This window comes from Hemiscyllium ocellatum, chromosome 25, assembly GCF_020745735.1.
Source record: "Hemiscyllium ocellatum isolate sHemOce1 chromosome 25, sHemOce1.pat.X.cur, whole genome shotgun sequence".
NCBI lineage: Eukaryota > Metazoa > Chordata > Chondrichthyes > Orectolobiformes > Hemiscylliidae > Hemiscyllium > Hemiscyllium ocellatum.
This window is the reverse complement of record NC_083425.1, coordinates 31,422,835-31,446,253: the sequence shown is the minus strand read 5'-3', so window position 1 is coordinate 31,446,253 and position 23,419 is coordinate 31,422,835. Positions and strand designations below refer to the sequence as shown.

Sequence of the window (23,419 nt, the reverse complement as noted above, 5' to 3'; positions counted from 1 at the left end):
TAAAATTGTGCTGTTTAATATGCATTATCCCTCTATATTCTTCCTACCAAAGCATTTCACCTCTCAATTTCTTGCATTCTGTCACATTTGTCATGTGTGCAACCATTTCATCAGTCTGCCCATGTCCTCCTAGAGTCTATCAGTATCTTGCTCACTGTTTTCTTCACTTTAAAACTTCACATCATCTCCAAATTTTAAAATTCTTCCTTGTACCCACAATTCCAAGTCACTGATATATGTATATCATAGTCAGTTGGTGTTCTTTTTGTTGAACCCTGAGGAACACAGCTATTTGGTATGCTTTCCTTTATCGGTCAGAGTTTTGAGTACAGGGGTTGGGAGGTCATGTTGCGTCTGTACAGGACATTGGTTAGGCCACTTTTGGAATATTGCGTGCAATTCTGGTCTCCTTTCTATTGGAAGGATGTTGTGAAACTTGAAAGAGTCCAGAAAAGATTTACAAGGATGTTGCCAGGGTTGGAGGATTTGAATAGGCTAGGGCAGTTTTCCCTGGAGCATCGGAGGCTGAGGGATGACCTTATAGAGGTTTATAAAATCATGAGAGGCATGGATAGGATAAATAGACAAGTCTTTTCCCTAGGGTGGGGGAGTCCAGAACTAGAGGGTATAGGTTTAGGGTGAGAGGGGAAAGATATAAAAGAGACCTAAGGGGTAACTTTTTCACGCAGTGGGTGGTGCGTATGTGGAATGGGCTTCCAGAGAAAGTGATGGAGCCTGGTACAATTGCAACATTTAAAAGGCACCTGGATGGGAATATGAATAGGAAGGGTTTGGAGGGATATGGGCCAGGTGCTGGAAGGTGGGACTAGATTGGGTTGGGATATCTGGTCAGCATGGATGAGTTGGAACAAAGGGTCTGTTTCTGTGCTGTACATCTCTATGACTCTATGTACTTCCTGCAAGCCTGAGAAAATGGTCATTTATTGCAAATACTTCCTATCACTCAGCCAACTCTACATCCATGCTATATTTTCAATTTTTATTCCATGAGGTTCAATTATGCTAACAAGGCTACTTTGTGATTGTTAGTCAAATGTGTTTTGTAAGTCAATATAATCATAACCAACTGTATTTCCTTCTTCTATCTTCTCCTTTACTTCACCAGCAAAATCAAAGATGTTAGCCAAACATAATTTATTCTTATTAAATTTATGCTGACTCTTCTTATTAGTCCATCTTTTCTTAAAAGTTAACACAATATCTGCCTCATCTCTAGACTGTGGCAATCCATTTACATCAAAAACACTTGTTTCTTAAAACAAAGGTGTTTCCTATTCTCTATTCTAATCTCATATTTATTCTTATACTATCTTTTTTTTATAGAATCACATGTTAAGCTCCCTGAACAAAAAACAATTCTTTATCTAGAATGCTGCATTTTTTTTAAATGCATGTGACTGGACAATAGATTGAGATTTGTAACTTATAAAATGGAGTAGCCTCATTCATGCTAGGAATCTAGATGTCACCTGATTCAGAGGCAAATTTTGCAAATGTCTGTAGCAGGCAAAGGAATATAGGAAATTTCATGATAGTGTTCACAACATAATTTTTGACTTAAGAATGAAAATGAATGGAAGGATCATGTTCCATTTTCTATTCTTACTTTGTATGTAGCATTTTACATAAACATTCCAAATTCTTACAAGGCCTGGTACTGCCCTGATCAAGCTATATTAATCTAGGTCAAGGACAAAACTGCTGAGTACACGACAAAACCCAGCTGTAAGTACTCGAAGCCAAATTAACAGGCAACATTACTGGAACTGTGCATCAGATCTTAAGATTACATTCAAATCTGGATCAGCTCTTTGTGTTTATGGATATAAAGGGATGGATCTTAGAACATTTGTTGCATTAGAATCTGTCAAATATTTCTAAAAAATAGAAATCAATTAAAAATTCCATAATGTAATGCCAATCTGGAAACATTGTATTAAAAAGTTCTACTCTCCAACAGTGAAATAGATCAGCAAACTACAAGTCAAAGAATTACTCAGGGTTGAATTTTTTTTAATTAGGGCTGGGAACTGGAAATGGGGTCAATTTTGGATCTTAACACTGCATGACATGCTTTAGATACAATTGAGGTAAACATTAATGCTCCCAGGTAATTAAAGTCAGTGAGGTGGCTTGTCAATCAAATTTGTTAGGTGGTCTCCCAATGGTAGACAGCCAATGTGAGGCCTACCATCGCCAGGAGATCAGCAGCCTCACTTGCTGAGCTGGGAGCTGCCGATCTGAGCTTGGAGAATGCATGGGACATGCAGAAGGTGCTTGAAAAAGCCACAGCTGCCAAGTACCAGTCCAATAGGTTTGGAGCCATTAGCTATTATTATGGTCCTCTGATCCCAACCCCGAACCATTTAAAATTTCTCCTATAGACTGTGTGCTAACACTTATACACAGAATAATGTGTTGTCTTTGGATCTGTGGATTGGTTGAGTGCCTGGGTGGACTAGTTCCATCTGACACCCATTGAGGGAGTGAGGTTGGTCAGGTATCCATTGAGGGGGGGAGGGGCGAAATGTGGACAATCATTTGAATTTGGGTTAGCGGGAAGAATAGCTCGGTGTTCATGGATTAAGGATGTGTTAATCGGGTGCCAGTGAAGTATGAGGAAGGGATCAGGACCAGGGATTGGTGGGATTCAGTGGTGAGCTATGGCAGCAGTTTTATAGTTAGTCAGGAATTAGAGCAGGTTTTAATCCCTCTTCATGTAATCACTTGTGCCAACATGACGTGCTTCTGGTTTTCTGCATGTTACACCGCCTAAGCATAATCCACAGAGAGTTGGATTCATATTGAGTTAGTTTCCTGGAAGTTATTAACAAGTGGTGCTTTTATTCAAACATGCTGAATAAGTCAGATATCGAGAATTCTTGAAATGCAAGTCAGAATGGGAATCTAGCCTCTTTAGCTCTGAACAGATTCCATGTTGGATATTGGGCACCATTATCTCAGGGCACGCTCCATGAGCACTGGCCACATGCACCCACGCTCACAGACATTGGCATCTGATATGTGCCAGCCTTGAAGAACTAACATGGCACATCCTTCCTGCATTGCAAGGCTGCACTATGGGCTGCAAAGGTGACTGTGATTGCAATGTTGCTGTGGGTACTCTGTGTATTCAAAGATCCACACCCAAATCATGGATTGGACCAGGCAGCAGCTCCAGCCAGTTCATTTGGAAAGGCAAGGACTGATTAGGGATAGTCAACATGACTTTGTGCATGGGAAATCATGTCTCACCAATTTGATTGAGTTTTTTGAGGAAATAACAAAGAGGATTGATGAGGGCAGAGCGGTAGATGTGATCTATATGGACTTCAGTAAGGCATTCGACAAGGTTCCCCATGCGACACTGATTAACAAGGTTAGATCTCATGGAATACAGGGAGAACTAGTCATTTGGATATAGAACTGGCTCAAAGGTAGAAGACAGAGGGTGGTGGTGGAGGGTTGTTTTTCAGACTGGAGGCCTGTGACCAATGGAGTACCACAAGGATCAGTGCTGAGTCCACTACTTTTTGTCATTTACATAAATTATTTGGATACGAGCATAAGAGGTACAGTTAGTAAATTTGCAGATGACATCAAAATTGGTGGTGTAGTGGACAGTGAAGGGGGTTACCTCAGATTACAACAGGATCTTGACCAGATGGGCCAATGGGCTGAGAAGTGGCAGATGGAGTTTAATTCAGATAAATGCAAGGTGCTGCATTTTGGGAAAGCAAATCTTAGCAGGACTTATACACTTAATGGTGAGGTCCTAGGGAATGTTGTTGAACAAAGGGACCTTAGAGTGCAGGTTCATAGCTCCTTGAAAGTGGAGTCAGAGGTAGATAGGATAGACAAGGAGGCATTTGGTATGCTTTCTTTTATTGGTCAGAGTATTGAGTACAGGAGTTGGGAGGTCATGTTGCGGCTTTACAGGACATTGATTAGGCCACTGTTGGAATATTGCGTGCAATTCTGGTCTCCTTCCTATTGGAAAGATGTTGTGAAACTTGAGAGGGTTCAGAAAAGATTTACAAGAAAGTTGCCAGGGTTGGAGGATTTGAACTATAGGGAGAGGCTGAACAGGCTAGGGCTGTTTTCCCTGGAGCATCAGAGGCTGAGGGATGACCTTATAGAGGTTTACAAAATTATGAGGGGCATGGATAGGGTAAATAGGTAAACGGTTTTCCCTGGGGTGGGGGAGTCCAGAACTAGAGGGCATAGGTTTAGGGTGAGAGGGGAAAGATATAAAAGAGACCTAAGGGGCAACGTTTTCACACAGAGGGTGGTACGGGTGTGGAATGACCTGCCAGAGGAAGTGGTGGAGGCTAGTACAATTGCAATATTTAAGAGGTATTTGAATGGGTATATGAATAGGAATGGTTTGGAAGAATATGGACCAGGTGCTGGCAGGTGGGGCTAGATTGGATTGGGATATCTGGTCGGCATGGACAGGTTGGACCAAAGGTTGTTTCCATGCTGTACATCTCTATGATTCTATTTGTTCTCATAATGCTCACTCACCCTAATCCTAAATGGATGCTTACAGCATCCCTGCCTTGCATCGCCTTACTTCCTGTTTGTGTTTTGCCTCAGGTAAAGGTAACAGGTTCACAGTACTGCTGTATTGCCTTGCTTTGGCGCAGACAGAAAGACAGGTAGCTTATCATGGCTGGAAGCAGGCCTCAGAGAAGTCAAGAGAGCACGTCAACAGGCAGGGGATCCCAGTTCAGCAAGTCGAGGGCAGCCACTGAAACCAGTCCAGGGGCTTGGACAGAGTCAGTCAGTCAGTCAGTCAGTCAGCTGCTCAAGGTGGCCAGAGTCAGGATGGTCTCCATAAAACATGAGGGTGAAGGGCTGCATGTTAGAGAACTGACTACTTGCCTTGACTCTCTGCCCTGTTGTGAGCTGTTTTCCTCCAGGAATGAGGCAGGCAGGTTTTAAGGACAATGTAAGTGAGTGGCACAACTGTTACTCTTGGTTCAGGTGGGAGGTGCCCTCACTGAGTAGGTAGGCAGTACAGAAGGCATGTGAGTGCAGAAAGATATTAAAGGCAAATGGTGAGAGTGGCACAGCATCAGTCTTTGCAGGAATTGGGTACAGTAGCAGAGATACAGTGAGAGTGAGGTATCAGAGGGAAGATGGTGTGACTTGCCCTTGTGGATTGGCGAAGGACATTAACCTTCATTGTACAGTGCTGTGCCTTCCTCCATCAACTGTGACTGCTTTAGCTCAGGTAGCAGCCTCCCAACTGGCTGGCATGATCAGGTATCTGGTCTGGTACCATGGCTGTCATGAGGAAGATGAAGTCCTGCCTCTGCACCACCCCATTAAGCAGATGTCCAGATCTCAGCCTGTAAAGCAGGGCACCAGATTTCCCCTATCCACCATATCTGCGACAACTGTCAGGAAGCATTCAGGGTGGTTCTTTTCTGAAGAAGTGCCACTGCACTTAGAAACATCAACTATGTTTTCACCCCACAGATACTGCCAGACTTGCTGAGTCTCTAAAGCAGTTTCTGTTTTCATTTCGGACTGACATTGCTTGTCCAGGTAGACAGCAGTCTTTTAAAGATGATCCAGGTGCCAGGGATGTTGACAATTCTGTGATATCTGGGTTTTTCTGCAAACAGCTTATAATAAGCTGGGGCTAGAATGGATGTGAAGGACTCCATATAGTCAGGGTAGCTTGTTAATGAGACATGTGGCCCTGCCTCCAGCAAACTGACCTAAGTGTAGTTCAGTGCCCATAAATTGGTATGCTGGCCAGCAGTATGATGTTTTATATCCACCTGCTTTCATTTTTGTCCTTAAATGAGGGTGACAATTCTGTCATGTAGCATTTCAGTACCTGTAATGGTGTCAAGTGTTGTTTGCAAACATGTTTGTTCTTCACCAATAGGACGATAGCAAAGATGTAGAAACTAATAACCAGCTTTATATAGAAAGTGAGAGACATGGCTGTAAGCATCAAAAGATGTCATGATATATTTAACTCACAATCAAGATCTGTTTAGAATTACAAATGAGTAACATGACCACTGCAGTATATGTAAAATGGAAAGTAATTTAACACATATAAAGAAAAACTAGCTGCAAAAAGCAGGGGGGAAATGTGTGCACGGTACTATATAGAGAGTGGGAACACCCTATCTTTGTAAAGAAATAACTGCTGCAAACCAATAGGGTAAAAAAACTGCTTTAAAACAGAGACATGATCATTGTGGAATGTGGAATATGAAGGAATTTATTATCTTTATAAAGAATATGATCACTGTTGAATATGTTAACCAGAAACTTGTCTAACTTCACAAGGAATTAGAAATGTATAGTTTTGAGTAGCTTGTGACAGTAAGGATGCCTAAATAACTGACATGATTGCAGAGTATGTCATGTGTAAAACAAACTGAGAGCTGTCTCCTACATGTGCATACTTGAATAATAAAAGCCGCTGTCTTGTTCAGACCTTCAATTATCTCCATCTCTAATGTCACTTCAACAGTACAACAACTTATGTAAGACATGAAACGTTTCTCTGCTGTACCTTCACTGAGAAGGCATGTGCAGAAAATATCAAATCCTTTTTATTGCACTCTTGCACACAATGGAAGAAGGAGAATAATACCTTGAGTTAGAATAATACCTTGCACAGAGCAATTCCAATATCTTCTTAGATAGAGCATTACCTGCAGAAACAACATACCAGGTCTTTTGCAATTTTATTCTCACCTGGGAGGCAAGGTATTTATTTGAGAGTTGCTGTTGTGTGTCTTGCTGTGTTCTGCTTACAAGCCAATACCATAACCATAGAGAGAACAAGAGCACAGGGAAGGCAAAGGGTCCAGCTATCACATGGTTGCAACCTTCACAACAGCCAGCATTCTCCAGAACAAGGCATGGTGTTTCCAGCTGCTGCTAACACCTGGAGAAAACTTCTCTTTAAATTTACCACAGCAGTCATGACAACCTGTAAGCCCCAAAATGACAAAACCAACAATGCCATTGGCTGTTGTTGCAAAAATAGCCTTCAACTCAGTGATGTCACCTCATCAATGCCAGGACCTGCTGTGCATCTGATGTTGGCAGGAAAGGAGGAAGAAAAGACGGTGGGAGGGAGATGGAGCTAAGTGTTTGCAGTATTATTAACAGTTGGTTCAATTTCATTGTGTTATTTTCAGCTATTAGTGAAATGAAAGCTCCTTGCACTCTCCTCTTTTAGAACACTTCCCCCCTTTATTTTCTTTATTTCCCATCGTTGGTCTTTGTTCTCAGCTGGCCTCTTGGTCCCTGGAACATCTCCCACAACTGCTGGCAAGAAACCACAAACAAAAATACTCAAATATTTTGGCTAAGTATGGTAGATGCAGTAACATTGGCAGATGTCAGGTGATAATGTCACATGATCATTTACCATGTGATCAAACTTCAGTGCCTCCTCTCCAAATCTAACAGTCCTATGATATCGTGAAGCAGCAGTCATCATGCACTTCAGACACATTTATATTAATAAAGACAAGATAAAACAAATTTTAAGTAATAAATGATGTCATACCAATCTTGGATTTCAATTTCATTTTGGAAGATGGAAAAGTGGGTGCATTATTAAAACCAACCAACTATTTTGAATGATCTTCTGGTTTTCAAATGATCTTCATGTTGATCTGTTTTTTCATTTTTATTAGGGGGTTGAATAAAATTCTGACCCAACTAGTCAAATTGAACAAGCTGACAATGAATTAGGTTGAATTTTCAGACACCATTTCAGAGCAAGCACAAGGCTGCTATCAAATCTTGTTTTGTAAAAAAAGTGTCCAAAATGACTTAAGTTCTTCAGCATGTTTCCTTATTTTAAAAATAGCATGCAGTTCTTCCTTTCCTAAATATGCTTGTTAAAAGTCAGCAATGTGCATGAAGTTTGAGCCTGAAGCTAGTTACTAGAATAAAAGTGACAATGAGCTGGTGTGACTCACTTGTTTTTCATTCTTCCCTGTGACAAACCACTCAGTCTCTGCTTGTTGCCTTCCTTTGCCAGTCAAGATGTTTGCTGTTTTATGCAGGCTTATTACTCATTATGGGTAATCTTAGACAAACTCTGGAATTCGACAGTGAGATGTTTTGTGACAAAGCTTTTGAATGTTACACAGCTTTAAATATAATAAATTCAATTATGCAACTGCAGACTGAAAGACTTAGCAATTATACATAGAAACAAACTCTAGGGTCCAGAAAACATATTTATAAGCAGAATAGCTCTTGATATGAAATGCAAATTTTAGGATATCAGACTTTTAATAGTAATTAATTTCCATACAGTGATTGTAACTTTGTGCATCAACATCTGTGATTGGTATGGTACACTCAATAACTCATCCTTGTTAGATGCATGGCATTACAAGGCTTATAGTTGAATATACATAAACTGGCTCCAATATAGAAAGCTGTTTACATTACAAGAGTTCAGAACAAATTTATAATTGCCATTAAATTCAGGCACTGTATTACTTATCCATGTTTTTGTGACCCAGAAACTTGACTCTTCTAATATTCTCCTTCCCAACCTCCAACATTCTATCCATTAAGCTCATCAAAAATATTATGGCTGATATCATGTGAAGTCCTGATCACTCACTATCCCACTGCTTGCTGATTGATCTTAATTTGCTCATGTGTCAATTTTAAAATCCTATTTCCAGTATTTCAGGGCCTCAGCCCTCCATATCTCTATAAATTCCCCACCAAGACCACTAAGCTCCTCTAATTCTAGACCATGCTACAATCCAAATTTTGCTTATTTTTGAGCATACCTTCAGTGGTTTAAGCTATAGAGTCCCCTCTCTGAAACTAGTACCTCACTACATTCTTCTCTTCTACCTTAACACCTATGTCATTGGCAAATATTTGATTACCTGTCCTGATATCTATTTATGACAATGTCAAATTATGTCTAATAACACTTACATGTAGTGCATTCAAAAGTTATTATTTCATTATAAGGTATTTTGCAAATTAACTTGCTATTGCTGTCCAAACAAAATAGTTTCGTCTGTATTTTGCTGAAAAACCGTTGTTTCAACAAAGGAAAACTACTCCAATTCTCAATTTTCCTTAGTATCCTGACAACAGCATTTTTTTATGGGCAAAAGCATATTTAGCATTTTGAAAGTAAGTGGGCAAACATAACCTTTGAGGCTTTGTTTAACTGCGTACTTAGCTGCAATGATAACACCATTTATTGTCAGAAACTTGACACTGGAGGAGTCTCGTGGGTGGAATTCATCCTTATGCATGACGGAAGAAGGAAACATTTCAATTGCAAATTGAGCATTCTTTAGAATCTCAAAAAGTTCAATTTTAATTAAAAATTGCAATAATACTGATGCATTACTGTACTGTAAATGCTACAGTTAGTTCAAATAGGTTAATAAGCCATATAGTTCATTGTTATCCATAGCGCTGAATTTTCCTAGCCTCAAATGCTGTGAACAATGATGTGTCAGTTGGGAAAATATGGCAAGATTAGAAAGGTGAGAACTAAAAAGTTGAGAAAAAGTAATCCGGCTCTGCAAACAAGTTTCGAACAAGGTGTGAATCTCATTAGTAAGCAATGGGCATGTTTTATATTTCATTAGTACTTAATACCACCTCATTTAAATGTATTTTCCTATACTCCCATGCACCAGAGTGATACTAGTCAGTAATAATTCCCAAAATGAAAGTAAGACCATGTTCCTGACAACTGCAGCTTGTCACTTGCTGCCTTTGGGCCACTATCTTGAACAATACACCCCAAAACTTCCATTTGCAGCAGTCACCTGCGCAATCCCACCCATAGAAGCTGGCATTGTACATGCACCAACCTCACTATATCATCATGACCCATGTCCAACCCACTTACAGTGCATTTCTCCACTTCACTGCTGCCCTTTGGAGTGCACAGCATTTTCCATTCAGCCACTGCTGTCAGGACTCTTTGTGCACAGGGACAGGCACCCAACTCTTGGTTGGGCAAAAATTGGGGACCTCCATGTTTGGAGAATGCTGTTCAAATGTTGTGTGTGTCTGCTGCTGAATGATCCCATTACAGAAGAGCTGCTTTGTTTCTGATCTTGCCCACGTAGGCAGAGAAGCTGTGGGCTGTCCCTATGTCTGCTGCAAAAATGGATGGAGAACACATGACTCAGAAAGTCTAGAACTGACATCAAAGTTCACCTGATGTGGAGCTGAGTACTACTTTGGAGCTTATGGCTAAAGGTAGCTTCATGATACAGCAAAAATGCAGGAAAGCCACAGTTGCTTATCTGCCATAGAATGCTGTGCAGAATGAGAGAGTGGCAGCAGCATATAGTCAGAACTGGAGATCGGAATGTCATATTGTGATGTCCAGTGTAATAGCCTTGGCCACTGAGGCCCACATCTGACTTCTTCGCAGGTCACATCCGTGGCTTCGGTAACGTACCATCCAGATAGCAGTTGCCACTTGAATCAGAATCTCTTTTGGGTAATCCAAGATGGAGGATGGGAAACATTTCTGGCTGTAACAGCTGATCCTTTTTTTTGAGGTATTTTAGGTGTTGGAGGTGATTTCTATGAATTCCAGGAGCAGAAATTACTGTTTTATCTGCTGTTGCATTGTTTTGAAACTTTGGGAAAAAAAGGTCAAAACAACAGCAGTTTTAAAAGGGAGAAGAACAGACAAAGGAAGTACATGGTGAGATCAGTGCAGGAGAGAGAGTGAAAGAAACTGACATCACAGTGTACCTGCACAGTTACTGCCTTTGCTGTTTGAATTCATGTATTGCTGGACATCAGAGAGCGTCTAGGAAAATTAACAGTGAAATTCACAACTAATCTTGGAGGAATTGTTTGGGCGAAGTTCACAGCACAGAAGCAGATAAGTGAATTGTTTTAAGTGTGGCCTACAGAAAGTCTGCAGTAGTGATTAGAGTGGGTTCTTTTTTGATTATGTGTTTTTTGAGATATGTCTCTTGATTAAACTTAAAATATAAGCCATAATTATTAATTTAACCTGGGGCAATGTTTTGTAGAGGAATAGGATGGTGTTATTTTCTAGGTCTGTAGATTGTGAAGGAGCAAAAAATGGCCTTTAGTGGAGTGATATGACCTTATTGTCAGATGTGGGAGTTTAAAGAGAGTTTAAGGGTTACTGTGGATTATATCTGCAATAAATACTGTTGGTTGCGAATCCTATCAGATCGAATGGATCAGTTGGAGAGACAGTTAGAGGAAATGAGAAATTTGCAACAGTAACAGTATGTGATGGATAGCAGTTATAGGAAGGGGGGTAAGTCTCAGATACAGTCACATAGATGGTTTAACTCCAGGAAAGGTAAGAGAGGTAGGCAGCTAGTGCAGGAGTCTTCTGTGGCTATCTCCATTTCAAACAAGCATGCTGTTTTGGAAAATGCAGGCGGTGATCGCTTCACAGGGGAACATAGCACAAACAGCCAAGAGATGTGCAGGACTGGCAGCTTAATGTTAAAGGATACAAATGCTACAGGAAGGGCAGAAAGGGAGGCAAGAGAGGAGGGAGTGGCGTTTTTGATAAGGGATAGCATTACAGCTGTACTGAGGGAGAATATTCCTGGAAATACATCCAGGGAAGTTATTTGGGTGGAATTGACAAAGAAGAAAGGGATGATCACCTTATTGGGATTGTATTTTAGACCCCCTAATAGTCAGAGGAAAATTGAGAAACAAACTTGAAAGGAGATCTCAGCTATCAGTAAGAATAGTAGGGTGGTTCTGATAGAGGATTTTAAGTTTCCAAACAGAGACTGGGACTATCACAGTATTAAGAGCTTAGATGGAGAGGAATTTGTTAAGTGTGTGCAAGAACATTTTCTGATTCAATATGTGAATACACCTATGAGAGAAGGTGCAAAACTTGACCTAATCTTTAGAAATAAGGCAGGGCAGGTGACTGAGATGTCACTGGGGAGCACTTTATGGCCAGTGACCATAATTCTATTAGATTTAAAATAGTGATGGAAAAGGATAGACCAGATCTAAAAGCTGAAGTTCTAAATTGGAGAAAGGCCAATTTTGATGGTATCAGGCAAGAACGTTCGAAAGCAGATTGGGGGCAAATGTTCACAGGTAAAGGGACGGCTGGAAAATGGGAAGTCTTCAGAAATGAGATAAGAATCCAGAGAATGTACATTCCTGTTAGGGTGAAAGGAAAGGCTGGTAAGTATAGTGAATACTGGATGATGAAAGAAATTGAGGGTTTGGTTAAGAAAAAGAAGGAAGCACATGTCAGGAATAGACAGGATAGATTGAGTGAATCCTGAGAAGAGTATAAAAGAAGTAGGATTATACTTAAGAGGGAAATCAGGAGGGCAAAAAGGGGACATGAGATAGCTTTGGTGAATAGAGTTAAGGAGAAACCAGAGGGTTTTTACAAATACATTAAGGACAAAAGGATAACTAGGGAGAGAATAGGGCCCCTCAAAGGTCAGCAAGGTGGCCTTTGTGTGGAGCAGCAGAAAATGGGGGAGATACTTAATGAGTATTTTGCATCAGTATTTACTGTGAAAAAGGAAATGGAAGATATAGAATGGAGGGAAATAGAAGTTGACACCTTGCAAAATGTCCATATTACTGAGGAGGAAGTTCTGGATGTCTTGATACGCATAAAGACAGATAAATCCTTAGGGCCTGATCAGGTGTACCCTAGAACTCTGTGGGAAGCTAGAGAAGTGATTGCTGGGCCTCTTGCTGAGATATTTGTATCAGCGATAGTCACAGGTGAGGTGCCGGAAGACTGGAGGTTGACTAACGTGGTGCCACTCTTTAAGAAGGATGGTAAGCACAAGCCAGGTAGACCTCTAAGCCTGACCTCGGTGGTGGGCAATTTGTTGGAGGGAGTCCCGAGGGACAGGATGTACATGTATTTGAAAAGGCAAGGACTGATAGGGGATAGCCAACGTGGCTTTGTGCATGGGAAATCATGTCTTACGCACTTGATTGAGTTTTTTGAAGAAGTAACAAAGAGGATTGATGAGGACAGAGTGGTAGATGTGATCAATATGATCTTCAGTAAGGCGTTCAACAAGGTTCCCATGGGAGATAGTTAGCAAGGTTAGATCTCACGGAATATAGGGAGAACTATTGAGTATTGAGTACAGGAGTTGGGAGGTCATGTTGCAGCTGTACAGGACATTGGTTGGGCCACTGTTGGAATATTGCGTGCAATTCTGGTCTCCTTCCTATTGGAAAGATGTTGTGAAACTTGAAAGGGTTCAGAAAAGATTTACAAGGATGTTGCCATAGTTGGAGGATTTGAGCTATAGAGAGAGGCTGAACAGGCTGGGGCTGTTTTCCCAGGAGCGTTGGAGACTGAGGGGTGACCTTATAGAGGTTTATAAAATCATGAGGGGCATGGATAGGGTAAATAGGCAAAGTCTTTTCTCTGGGATGGGGGAGTCCAGAACTAGAGGGCATAAGTTTAGGGTGAGAGGGGAAAGATATAAAAGAGACCTAAGGGGCAACATTTTCAGGCAGAGTGTGGTGTGTGTATGGAATGAGCTGCCAGAGGATGTGGTGGAGGCTGGTAAAATTGCATCAGTTCAAAGGCATTTCAATGTGTATATGAATAGGAGGGGTTTGGAGGGATACAGGTCAGGTGCTGACAGGCGGGACGAGATTGAGTTGGGATAACTGGTCGGCATTGACGGGTTGGTCCAAAGGGTCTGTTTCCATGCTGTACATCTCTATGACTCTATGACTCTGCTTCGGATTTCTGGAGGATGTCCTGAGACTAGAGGATGAATGATGGAGATCCATGAGAGCTACAGCATTGTGCCGAGAACACTGGGGCATTTCCTAGATGGAACAGCACCTTCAGCATCATACAGCACAGAAGCATCATCCAAATCAATGTGAGCAGGATATCCTTTGTGAACGTTGTTGGACTCTAATGTGGTGTTGTGTGATTTTTAGTTTTGTCCACCCAGTCCAACATTGGCACCTCCACATCTTTGTGAATCTTGTTCAATAAAACAGAGCTGCACAAAGTCATCTTTCACTGATTGCAAATAATTTGATGTTGCTGGGTTGGTATTCCCTGTATAATCATAACTGTAAGTGCAGCTTAAAGCTAATTTCTTTCTGGATGTAGGTTTGCTCGCTGAGCTGAAAAATATGATGCTGGAAAAACACAGCACGCCAGGCAGCATCCGAGGAGCAGGAGAATCGATGTTTCGGGCATAAGCCCTTCTTCAGGTGTCCTGCTCCTCGGATGCTGCCTGGTCTGCTGTGTTTTTCCAGCATCACATTTTTCAACACTGGTCTCCAGCATCTGCAGTCCTCACTTTCTCCTTGCTCGCTGAGCTGGAATGTTCATTTTCAGACGTTTCATCACCATACTAGGTAACATCTTCAGCAAGCCACAGAATGAAGTCTCCCAAAACACACTGCTTCTATGGATTACCCAAATGCACAAACCAGGAGCCCCCCTCAGACCCTGGAACACCAACTTACAGAATGGCCAAAGAGTTACACTAAAGACTAAAACACTTAGTAGAAGACTTACACCACTCCATCCACTCCACCCAAGAATTCCTAAAGACCACTAAAGGCACCAAGATAGACGAGAAACAAGCAATCAAACCTACATTCAGAACCTCAACCTGAGCTACAAATCTTCTCAAAACTTGCTAATTTCTTTCCATGTGGTTCATGCTGTTTAATAGAAGTTAAGGTTAAAAATAAATGGAAGCCTTCACAACATTTGATGTCCCCTCATTGAGTCCTGACAAAGTTATTTGTAATTGTGGGAGCTATGGAAAGGACAGCTATCATTTAAAGATTGTTAGAATATCCTGAGGTGCTCAGGATGGCTAATCTCTCTACCATGATTCTTGTAGCTGCATCTAAAATGCCATTGGCTCACACAGCTGATAATAAAAATTAAACAACACTTAAAAGGCATCTAGATAGCTGTATGAATGGAAAGGGTTTAAAGGGATATTGACCAAATGCTGGCAAATTGGACTAGATCAGATTGGAATGTCTGGTCAGCACAGACGAGTTGGACCAAAGGGTCTGTTTCTGTGCTCTAGGATTCTATGCCTTTACATTTGGTTCTGATATAATGTGATTGTTCTGTTCTCATGTGATCTGTGTTATAAGAAAATCATGCAATAGCCATTTAAACTAATGGGGCCAGAATTGCATTATAGCCAAAACAGGTTAGGAAAGTTTGTGTTCTACAAATAACAGTTTAAATTCTTCACTTGAGTTAAAGCCAATACGTATTGAATAAACACGGGTTATAGCAGTTATATTATTTATAGTATTATACAAACAGTATTATATATAGCAGGTTATAGTATTTACAAATATGTTAAGTATTTATGATAAATATCATTCATGCCACCCATGTGACCCCATACATCTTCTTCCTTTCACTTCCCTACGTTTAGATACAGTCCTGATGTCTGAAGCTATGGTGAAGCAATGACCACTTCTTCCACAGTAACCCAAATCTTTGAATGCACTATTGTCTCTGTTCCTTGTATATTGAGATTTCCCCCTCTTCAAAATTATTGTCCCCTCTTTATCCCAACATGCTGCCTCCAATCCCCACAATTGACTTCCCCAACTTTTATTGAGTTGCTTTGTCAGTTACCTCTGACTGAAGGTTGCCTCCCTTCAGTTGACTGAGGATTACTGCTGTTAGACTTTCAGACATGGCTGAAGTACAAGCAGTGCGTTTGCCCTGTAAGGTGTGGGAACGCACTGTGGGTGTGACACTGACATTGACATATTGACATTAACACAGCACCAGGTCTATCCCCTTGACTGATCACTGATAACAACAGTGACAAGCTGCCTAGCTTTGTGTCTGCACTGAATTGCAAGGCAAGGCAGAAACACCATCAGCCTTAAAGCTCAGAATGTGGAAAAAAAAACAAGTAAAGCAGTAATGCTGTGGGAACCTAAACAGATGCAAAGAGAATGAGTGCTAAGAGAGCAAGCAAGGAACCTTGAGGTGTTCCCTGGGAGAATTCATGAGATGGGTCGAGAGCGTGGTGCTGGAAAAGCACAGCAGGTCAGGTAGCATCTGAGGAGCAGGAGAATCAACATTTTGGTCAAAAGCCCTTCATCAGAAATGAGGCCGTGAGCCATGGGTGAGGTAAATGGGAGGGGCTTAGGGCTGGGGAGAAGGTAGCTGAGAGTGCAGTAGGTGGATGGAAGTGGGGGCGAAGGTGATAGGTCAGAAAGGAGGGTGGAGCGGATAGGTGGGAAAGAAGATGGACAGGTAGAACAGGTCATGAGGGCAATGCCGAGTTGGAAGGTTGGAACTGGTATAAGGTGGGGGGAGGAGAAATGAAGACACTGATGAAATCCACATTAATGCCATGGGGTTGGAGGGTCCCAGGGCAGAAGATGAGGCGTTCTTCCTCCAGGCGTTGGGTGGTAAGGGAGTGGCAATGGAGGAGGTCCAGGACTTCTGAACTTGGCAGATTGGGAGGGGGAGTTGAAGTGTTTGGCCACCAGGCGGTGGGGTTGGTTGCTAAGGGTGTCCTGGAGATGTTCCCTGAAGCGGTCTGCAAGTAGGTATCCTGTCTCCCCAATGTAGAGGAGACCGCATCGGGAGCAAGAGATGCAGTAAATGACATATCTGATGGATGTGGAAGGCCTTCTTTGGGGCTTCGATTGGAGGCGATGGGAGAGGTGTGGCCGCAAGCTTTACAATTCCTGTGGTGGCAGGGGAAGGTGCCAGGAGGGGAGGGTGTGTTAGTTGGGTGTGGGTGTGGGGGGGGGGGGCGGGTGGATCTGACAAGGGAGTCGCAGAGGGAATGGTTTTTACAGAAAGTGGATAGGAACTGTATCTCTGATGGTGGGATCTGTTTGTAGTTGGAAGAAATGGCGGAGGATGATGCGGTGTATATGGAGGCTGGTGGGGTGGAAGGTGAGGTCCAGGGGTGTTCTGCCTTTTTGTGTTGGAAGGGTGGGGTTCTTGGGCAGAGGTACGGGAAATGGATGAGATGTGTTGGTGGGCATCATCGACCACATGGGAGGAGACATTGTGGTCTTTAAAGGAGGCCATCTGGTGTATTCTGTAGTGGCTCTGGTCCTCCTGGGAGTAAATGCAGCAGAGGTTGAGGAACTGGGAATAAGGGATAGTATTTTTACAGGAGGCAGAGTGAGAGGAGGTGTAGTCCAGATAGTTGTGGGAGTCAGTAGGTTTGTAGATGTCAGTGTTGAGTCGGTCATCGTTGGTGGAAATTGAGAGGCCCAGGAAAGGGAAGTAGGTGTCTGGGATGGTCCAGGTGGTCTTGAGGTCAGGGTGGGATGTGTTGGTCAAGTTGATGAATTGTTTAACCTCCTTGTGGGAGCACGAGGTGGCGCCAATACAGTCATCAATGTAGCTGAGGAAAATGTGAAGAACGATGCCAGTGTAACTATAGAAGATAGACTGTTCCACATAGCTGACAAAGAGACAGGGATAGCTGGAACCCATGCAGGTGCCTATGGCTACCCCTTTCATCTGGAGGAAGTGGGAGGATTCAAAGGAGAAAATATTGAAGGTGAGGACCAGTTCAGTCAAACAAATGAGAGTGTCAGTGGAGGGGTACTGGTGGGGATGTCGGGAGAGGAAGAACCGGAGGGCTTGGAGGCTCTCGTTATGGCGATAGAAATGTATAGAGATTGGATATACATGGTGAAGGCGAGGCGTTGGGAACCAGGGAAACAAAAGTCTTGGAGGGGGTGGAGGGAGTGGGTCGTGTCCTGAACATATGTGGGGAGTTTCTGGACCAGGGGAATAGGACAGTATCAAGGTACGTGGAGATGAGTTCGGTGGGGCAGAAGCAGGCTGAGACGATAGGTCGGCTGGAGTAGTCAGGCCTGTGGAATTTGGGTAGGAGGTAAACCAGGTAGTGGGGGTCTCCCAAACAGAAGCTGTGGGTAGGAGATCCCCTAAGGTGATGAGGTTGTGTATGAATTGGGAGATGATGGTTTGGTGATGGGAGGTGTGATCGTGGTTGAGGGGGCAGTAGGAGGAGGCAGTCTTCTAGTTGGTGCCTGACTTCAGCAGTGTAGAGGTCAATGCACCCAACTGAGATGGGTGCCTATCCCTCTGCTCTGAGACAGTATTACTTTAGTGGTTTACTGTACATGTGACATGCTGATGCGAAAAGACTGGTATGTGACTGATGCTAACCTCTTTAAATGGGGCATGTGGGCAGTCATGGAGCATGCCCTGACATGGTGGTGACTGCTTTCAAGATGGTCACCTGGAGGAGCATGCAGAGAGTTGGTGTTGCCAGGTACCAGCTCCGACTTTCATGTCAGGAATTGTCAGTGTCTAGTTTATATTCAGCATATAGGAGAATAGGAAAATGCATGTCAGTGTGGTAAGATTAGGTCTGATAACATGCTATTGCATATGAACAGACCTCTCGCTGCTCACTAATGTAATTCTTGTCTTGCTGGTCAAAACCTGATTGCAGAATCTGACTCCTTCTCAACGTTGAGAAATTCTGCAGATCTCACCATATTTTCTCAATTGAGTTGCTATTGTTCACTTCGTTGGGGAGTTGGGAAGCATAATACCTCTATTATAATATTACAACCAAAATAATTTGATTGGATTGGACAAAATTAAGTCTTGGCATCAAAGTTTGAAGTGTTTCTCGGTGAATAAAGAAGTTTCACTCACTGACATCATTTTCATGGATGTTGATGTGACATTCACATATATAAAAGTCTAAAATTGAAACTTTGCCACCAATAAAATGTAAAACCTTGCTGGTCAATTATTTCACTAAAAGTGTGCCTTTAAAATTGAAACAGAAAAAAGAGGTGTGTTTCTGCTTCTTTATTCAGCCTATGTAAGAAGAGCTTTACACCAGCTTAAAAATTCAATGGCTGAACATTACTGCCACCTACAGTCTTCTCAGCATCATTGGCAGTTGACAATATAATTCCGAATACAATAGGTTAGCTACGGAGTCTACCATTCCAGCTGTCCCATGATTATGCGATTGTGGAGTATGAACAATTATTTGAAGGATCATTTTCTTTTTCCCAACTTCAAGTCAGGTCACCATTGAGGTAGCATGAGGGTAAGTAAGATAAGTGATTCAAAATATGATGAAGTACATGTATGGTGGGATTATTCCTTTAAAAAACTGAAAATAATGCTTTGTTTTCAGTTATGGGAAGACATTTATGATTGTATAATTATTACCTAAACCATTAGGATTATATAAAAAATAATATAAATGGCAATTTCAGATGTTTTCTCCCCTTGAAATTGTTACTGTGAGCATTTATGGTTTTCTGTTTTCTTATCTTTTTCAGAATCTTAGTACGGTTCGTAACATAGAAAACACACAGCACCTGTTTAGGTAAGAATCTATTGAGTTAAAATACAAAGTGAATTAATGTAGGAACAAACTATCCCCAGAACACTAGGTGATGCTCTAGCACTGTTGTTGCATCAAGATAATGTAACATCTCATGCTTTGTGAAGGAAATAAAGCAGCTATGATAGAGAGGCTGATGCATTCCAGCTATCCTGGTTGGATTGTGATCTGTCAGTCAGCCTCTTATCCCCAACCCAAATCATTTGTCCAAAGGGTTGAATGCCGAGGTTGTTGGTGGCTGCTTGTACTAGATCTGGCGGCTGAGCAAAAATCAGTATGAATCTCACCCGGGGGACTATGAGGATGCCCTGCCTAAGTGTGTCAATGCAATAGTCATATGGATGTGAATAACAGCAAGCTTTGATCATGAGAGGAGGAAACCTTCAAGCAACTAAAGTGCTTTTTTTACCTGCAGTCTCCTTGACTCTTATTTAACTGTTAATTTTGGATTATCTTCGGCATCTTGTATTCATCACTTCTTCCTGAAAAAGTCACCATCAAGCTAGGAGCAGCATCACTTCAGCTTGAACAAGGACTCACTCTGGAGATGGGAAGCCTGGCAGATTTGTTTTAAATCAGCAAATCAAAAGTTGTGAATGGATTTTATTTGCTCTGACCTGAAAAATCACCTGATAAGTATAAATTCTGTTCTGTGGACAATGTTAAATATTGAATAATTAAATATCTTCAAATTGAACAAGTTTATGTTCGATAATATTTATGATTCACAGAGAGGAAGATGTTTTTGCTTTCAAAGAATTCTACAAATTCAGATGGTAAAATAATGGTGAGAAGGTTTCTTGTAACCTTAAGGCCTTTCAGGTAAGTTTATCATGAAGTTTTTTTTTCAATTACATCTATGAAATAATTTAGCAGTGACTATGATTAATATGATTCACGTGGAGCACTTACATTCAATGTTTGTGTCAAGCAAAACTCGCACTTTAATTTCACTGTAACTGCTGCTGGTCTAGATTGCATGGTTACGAATCCCAGTTAATGTTCTTCATTTTACAATAAAGACAGGTTTCCATGCTAGCAACACCTACAGTGTTTATGTTAGTAAAGCTCTGGGATCACTCTGACTCAAATGGTGCTTCCTATTCAATACAGCAATTGAGCTTGAGCTGAATCCAAGAGAGGCTCTCAATACCATATTCTCTGTTTTTCATTCATAGAAAGTTACATTTAAAACATAGAGGGTAAGGTGTGGAGTTGTGGCTGAAGGGTGGGGGCAGCAGGAGCTAGCTAGTCACATTGAAATCACTCACCTTTCCACTATGAGAAGCTACTTTGCTTTGGAATCTATTCTGGAGTGATTGATCTTGTTTCTGTATGCTATTTCCATAGCATTAAATACATGACCAAGGATGTGGCTGGGGTGGGATTTGGGGAGATTTGTGGGTGCAATGGGCGGGAGCTTGCTGCTTACTCAATAACAATTAAAAATACAAATCTATAAAATATCAGCGTATGAAATGCAATGTAAATATGTGAACTGATAGTCTTGCAAAATCATCAAAATTGAATTTCGAAAAGGGGACATTTTAAAATATTGGTCATAATTACATTGATATTGATTACAGTAATTTGTATGGCAAAACTGGAATGTTTTCTTAAATTGGTGAACTTCGTGAAGCGATTGATTATTTCTGTATTGCAAATTTACTGAATACAGCTTGGGAACATATTTAAAAAGGATGCTCTAGAATGTTATTTTTAATGTTGAACAGACCTTTCACTTTCCATGTGCTGATCTGAAATCTAAGGTGATCTGTTGAACAATATCCAAATGGTAGATAAAAAGGCATATATTTCATGTTGAGAAAAATGCAGAAATAAAGCTGATTATTAATGCTAGAAATTTAAAGTTGTAGTGTCAGCAATTCATGGTTTTTAGGAAAAGTATTTCTCAAAAGAAAAATATACCAATAAGAGAATGTTTCTATACCTTTCCGTGACACTCAGCTTCAGGTACTTAAAACCTACATATTCTTTAGGAGCTGGACTTGATCTAATTTCATTGTCAGCATGTAGTACAGTGACAAAAGTAATAGGATCACTAATATACCAGAGTCATTGTGGGGTAGGCATAGAAACAGATATGTCAGAATAAATAATTTGTCAATGCACTTCTACACAATCCCTCTCAAGTTTTAAATTATTCACCTACTTCATCTCCTGCCCAAAAACCAACAATGAAATGAAGGGCTAGTCTAGAATGAAACTAAGCCCAAGTATTGATTAAACAAATAATACCGTTCATTTTATGCATTGTATCAAACATAAAATGTGTTTTCTTAAGATACATTAGAAATAAGTTTGTATCTCAGATACATCTTTAGTATTTAGTATAAGTGCATAGACAGCAAAAGTACATGTCTGTTGTTCTTAGTACAATATACTGCTCAGCATGTCATACAGTACGTCTATGCTATTGCATCCAATTACTTAGTAATAAGTTAAATGAAGTATGTTGTGCATTTAAGAGCATATTCAAAGTGTGCAAATGAAAAAAGCAAAACTGTAAATTGACAACTTATACATGCAACCAATTATACAACTCAGAACTCAGTATATTTCTAGTATTCATATGTACTGGATAACCATAAGGCATAAACTTGTACTTTAGTCTGATATATGCTTTCTGCTTGGTTCTAGGTTATTTGTGGCTGGAATTGGATTCTTCACCCTATGTTTTATAATGACCTCCTTTGGCGGACAGTTTTCAGGCAAGAGAGTGGGAGACTCGCCTTTTGGCATTAGACAATTAGGCATCAAATCTGAAGGTAAATGCAAATTTATGCTTAGTGCCATTGCATTAAGCTGTTCACTGCCATCCATTTCTGATAAAGTTAAAGGATACAGGGCATACACAAACAAATTTGTCAAACATGATTTCCTTGTAACAAAACTTAGTTGCACCTGTTTTATTGCATGAAATATTCCTCAATGTCTTGCCATTTCTTCTTTAATAACAGACTCTAACACTTTCCCAATAACAAACATTAGGCGAACTTGAATGTAGTTTGCTATCTTTTTTCCAGGATTTCGGGGACAAATTCCAGCTTAGAGCCACTGATACTTTAACTGATAGATATGAACAACTTAAACCTCTTCCCAACAAAACAGCTTTGTTTCCCATTTGTAAAGGATGAGTATTTGCCCAATACGCAAGTAATGCTTTAAGAGTCAGGCATCTTGATCAAAATGAACAATTTTTATTCAAATACAGGATGCAAGAAGAGGTCCAATTTTCCCAAATGATCATTGGGGTTCTATGGTACTGAGAAAATAGGAGCAGGAATAGGCCATTTTACTCTTTGAGCCAGCTCCACCATTCATTATAATCATGGCTGATCACCACTCAATTATCTATTCCACTTTTCCCGCATCCTTGGCTTCCTTTAAGTCCAAGTGCTATATCCAACTCCCTCTTGAAATCATACACCATTTTGGCCTTGATCGCTTTCTGTAGTAAAAATTCTACAGGCTCATCACTCTGGGTGAAGAAATTGGTCCTCATCCCAGTCCTAAATAATTTACCTTGTAAGTCTGCTCCATTATTCAATGTGATCATGGTTGATCTTCGAGCTCAATATCCCAGTCCTACCCTCTCCCCCCATGCAATTTGATCCCATTAGCCACAAGAGCTATATCTGGCTCCTTCTTGAAAATATGTAACATTTTGGCCTGAAAGTGAATTCCACAGGCTCACTAGTCTCAGAGTTGAAATATTTTCTCCCACAGTCCTAAAAGGTTTATCCCTTAACCTATGACCATTATTTCTGGACTCCCCCATCATCAGGAGCATCATTTCTACATTGACCTAGTCTAGTCCTCTTAGACATTTATAGGTTTATATGAGATCCCCTCATTTTTCTGAACTCCAATGAATATAATCCCAACCAATTCAACTGCTTCTCAAAAGCTAGTCCTGCCATCCCAGGAATCAGTCTGGTAAAACTTTGCTGCACTCTCTCCAAAGTAAGAAC

At 41.1% G+C, this 23,419-nt stretch overlaps 1 protein-coding gene across 1 annotated transcript in view; it reads left to right on the top strand.

Annotated features, from left to right (window-relative positions):
• Positions 1-20,163: 20,163 nt before the first annotated feature.
• LOC132827975 (alpha-1,6-mannosylglycoprotein 6-beta-N-acetylglucosaminyltransferase B) overlaps positions 20,164-23,419 on the top strand; it is an 860,566-nt gene continuing 857,310 nt past the window's right edge. The window contains exons 1-2 of the mRNA XM_060844829.1: positions 20,164-20,246; positions 22,086-22,213. Coding sequence (XP_060700812.1) covers positions 20,164-20,246; positions 22,086-22,213 — 211 coding nt within the window. The remainder of the gene's footprint in view (positions 20,247-22,085; positions 22,214-23,419) is intronic.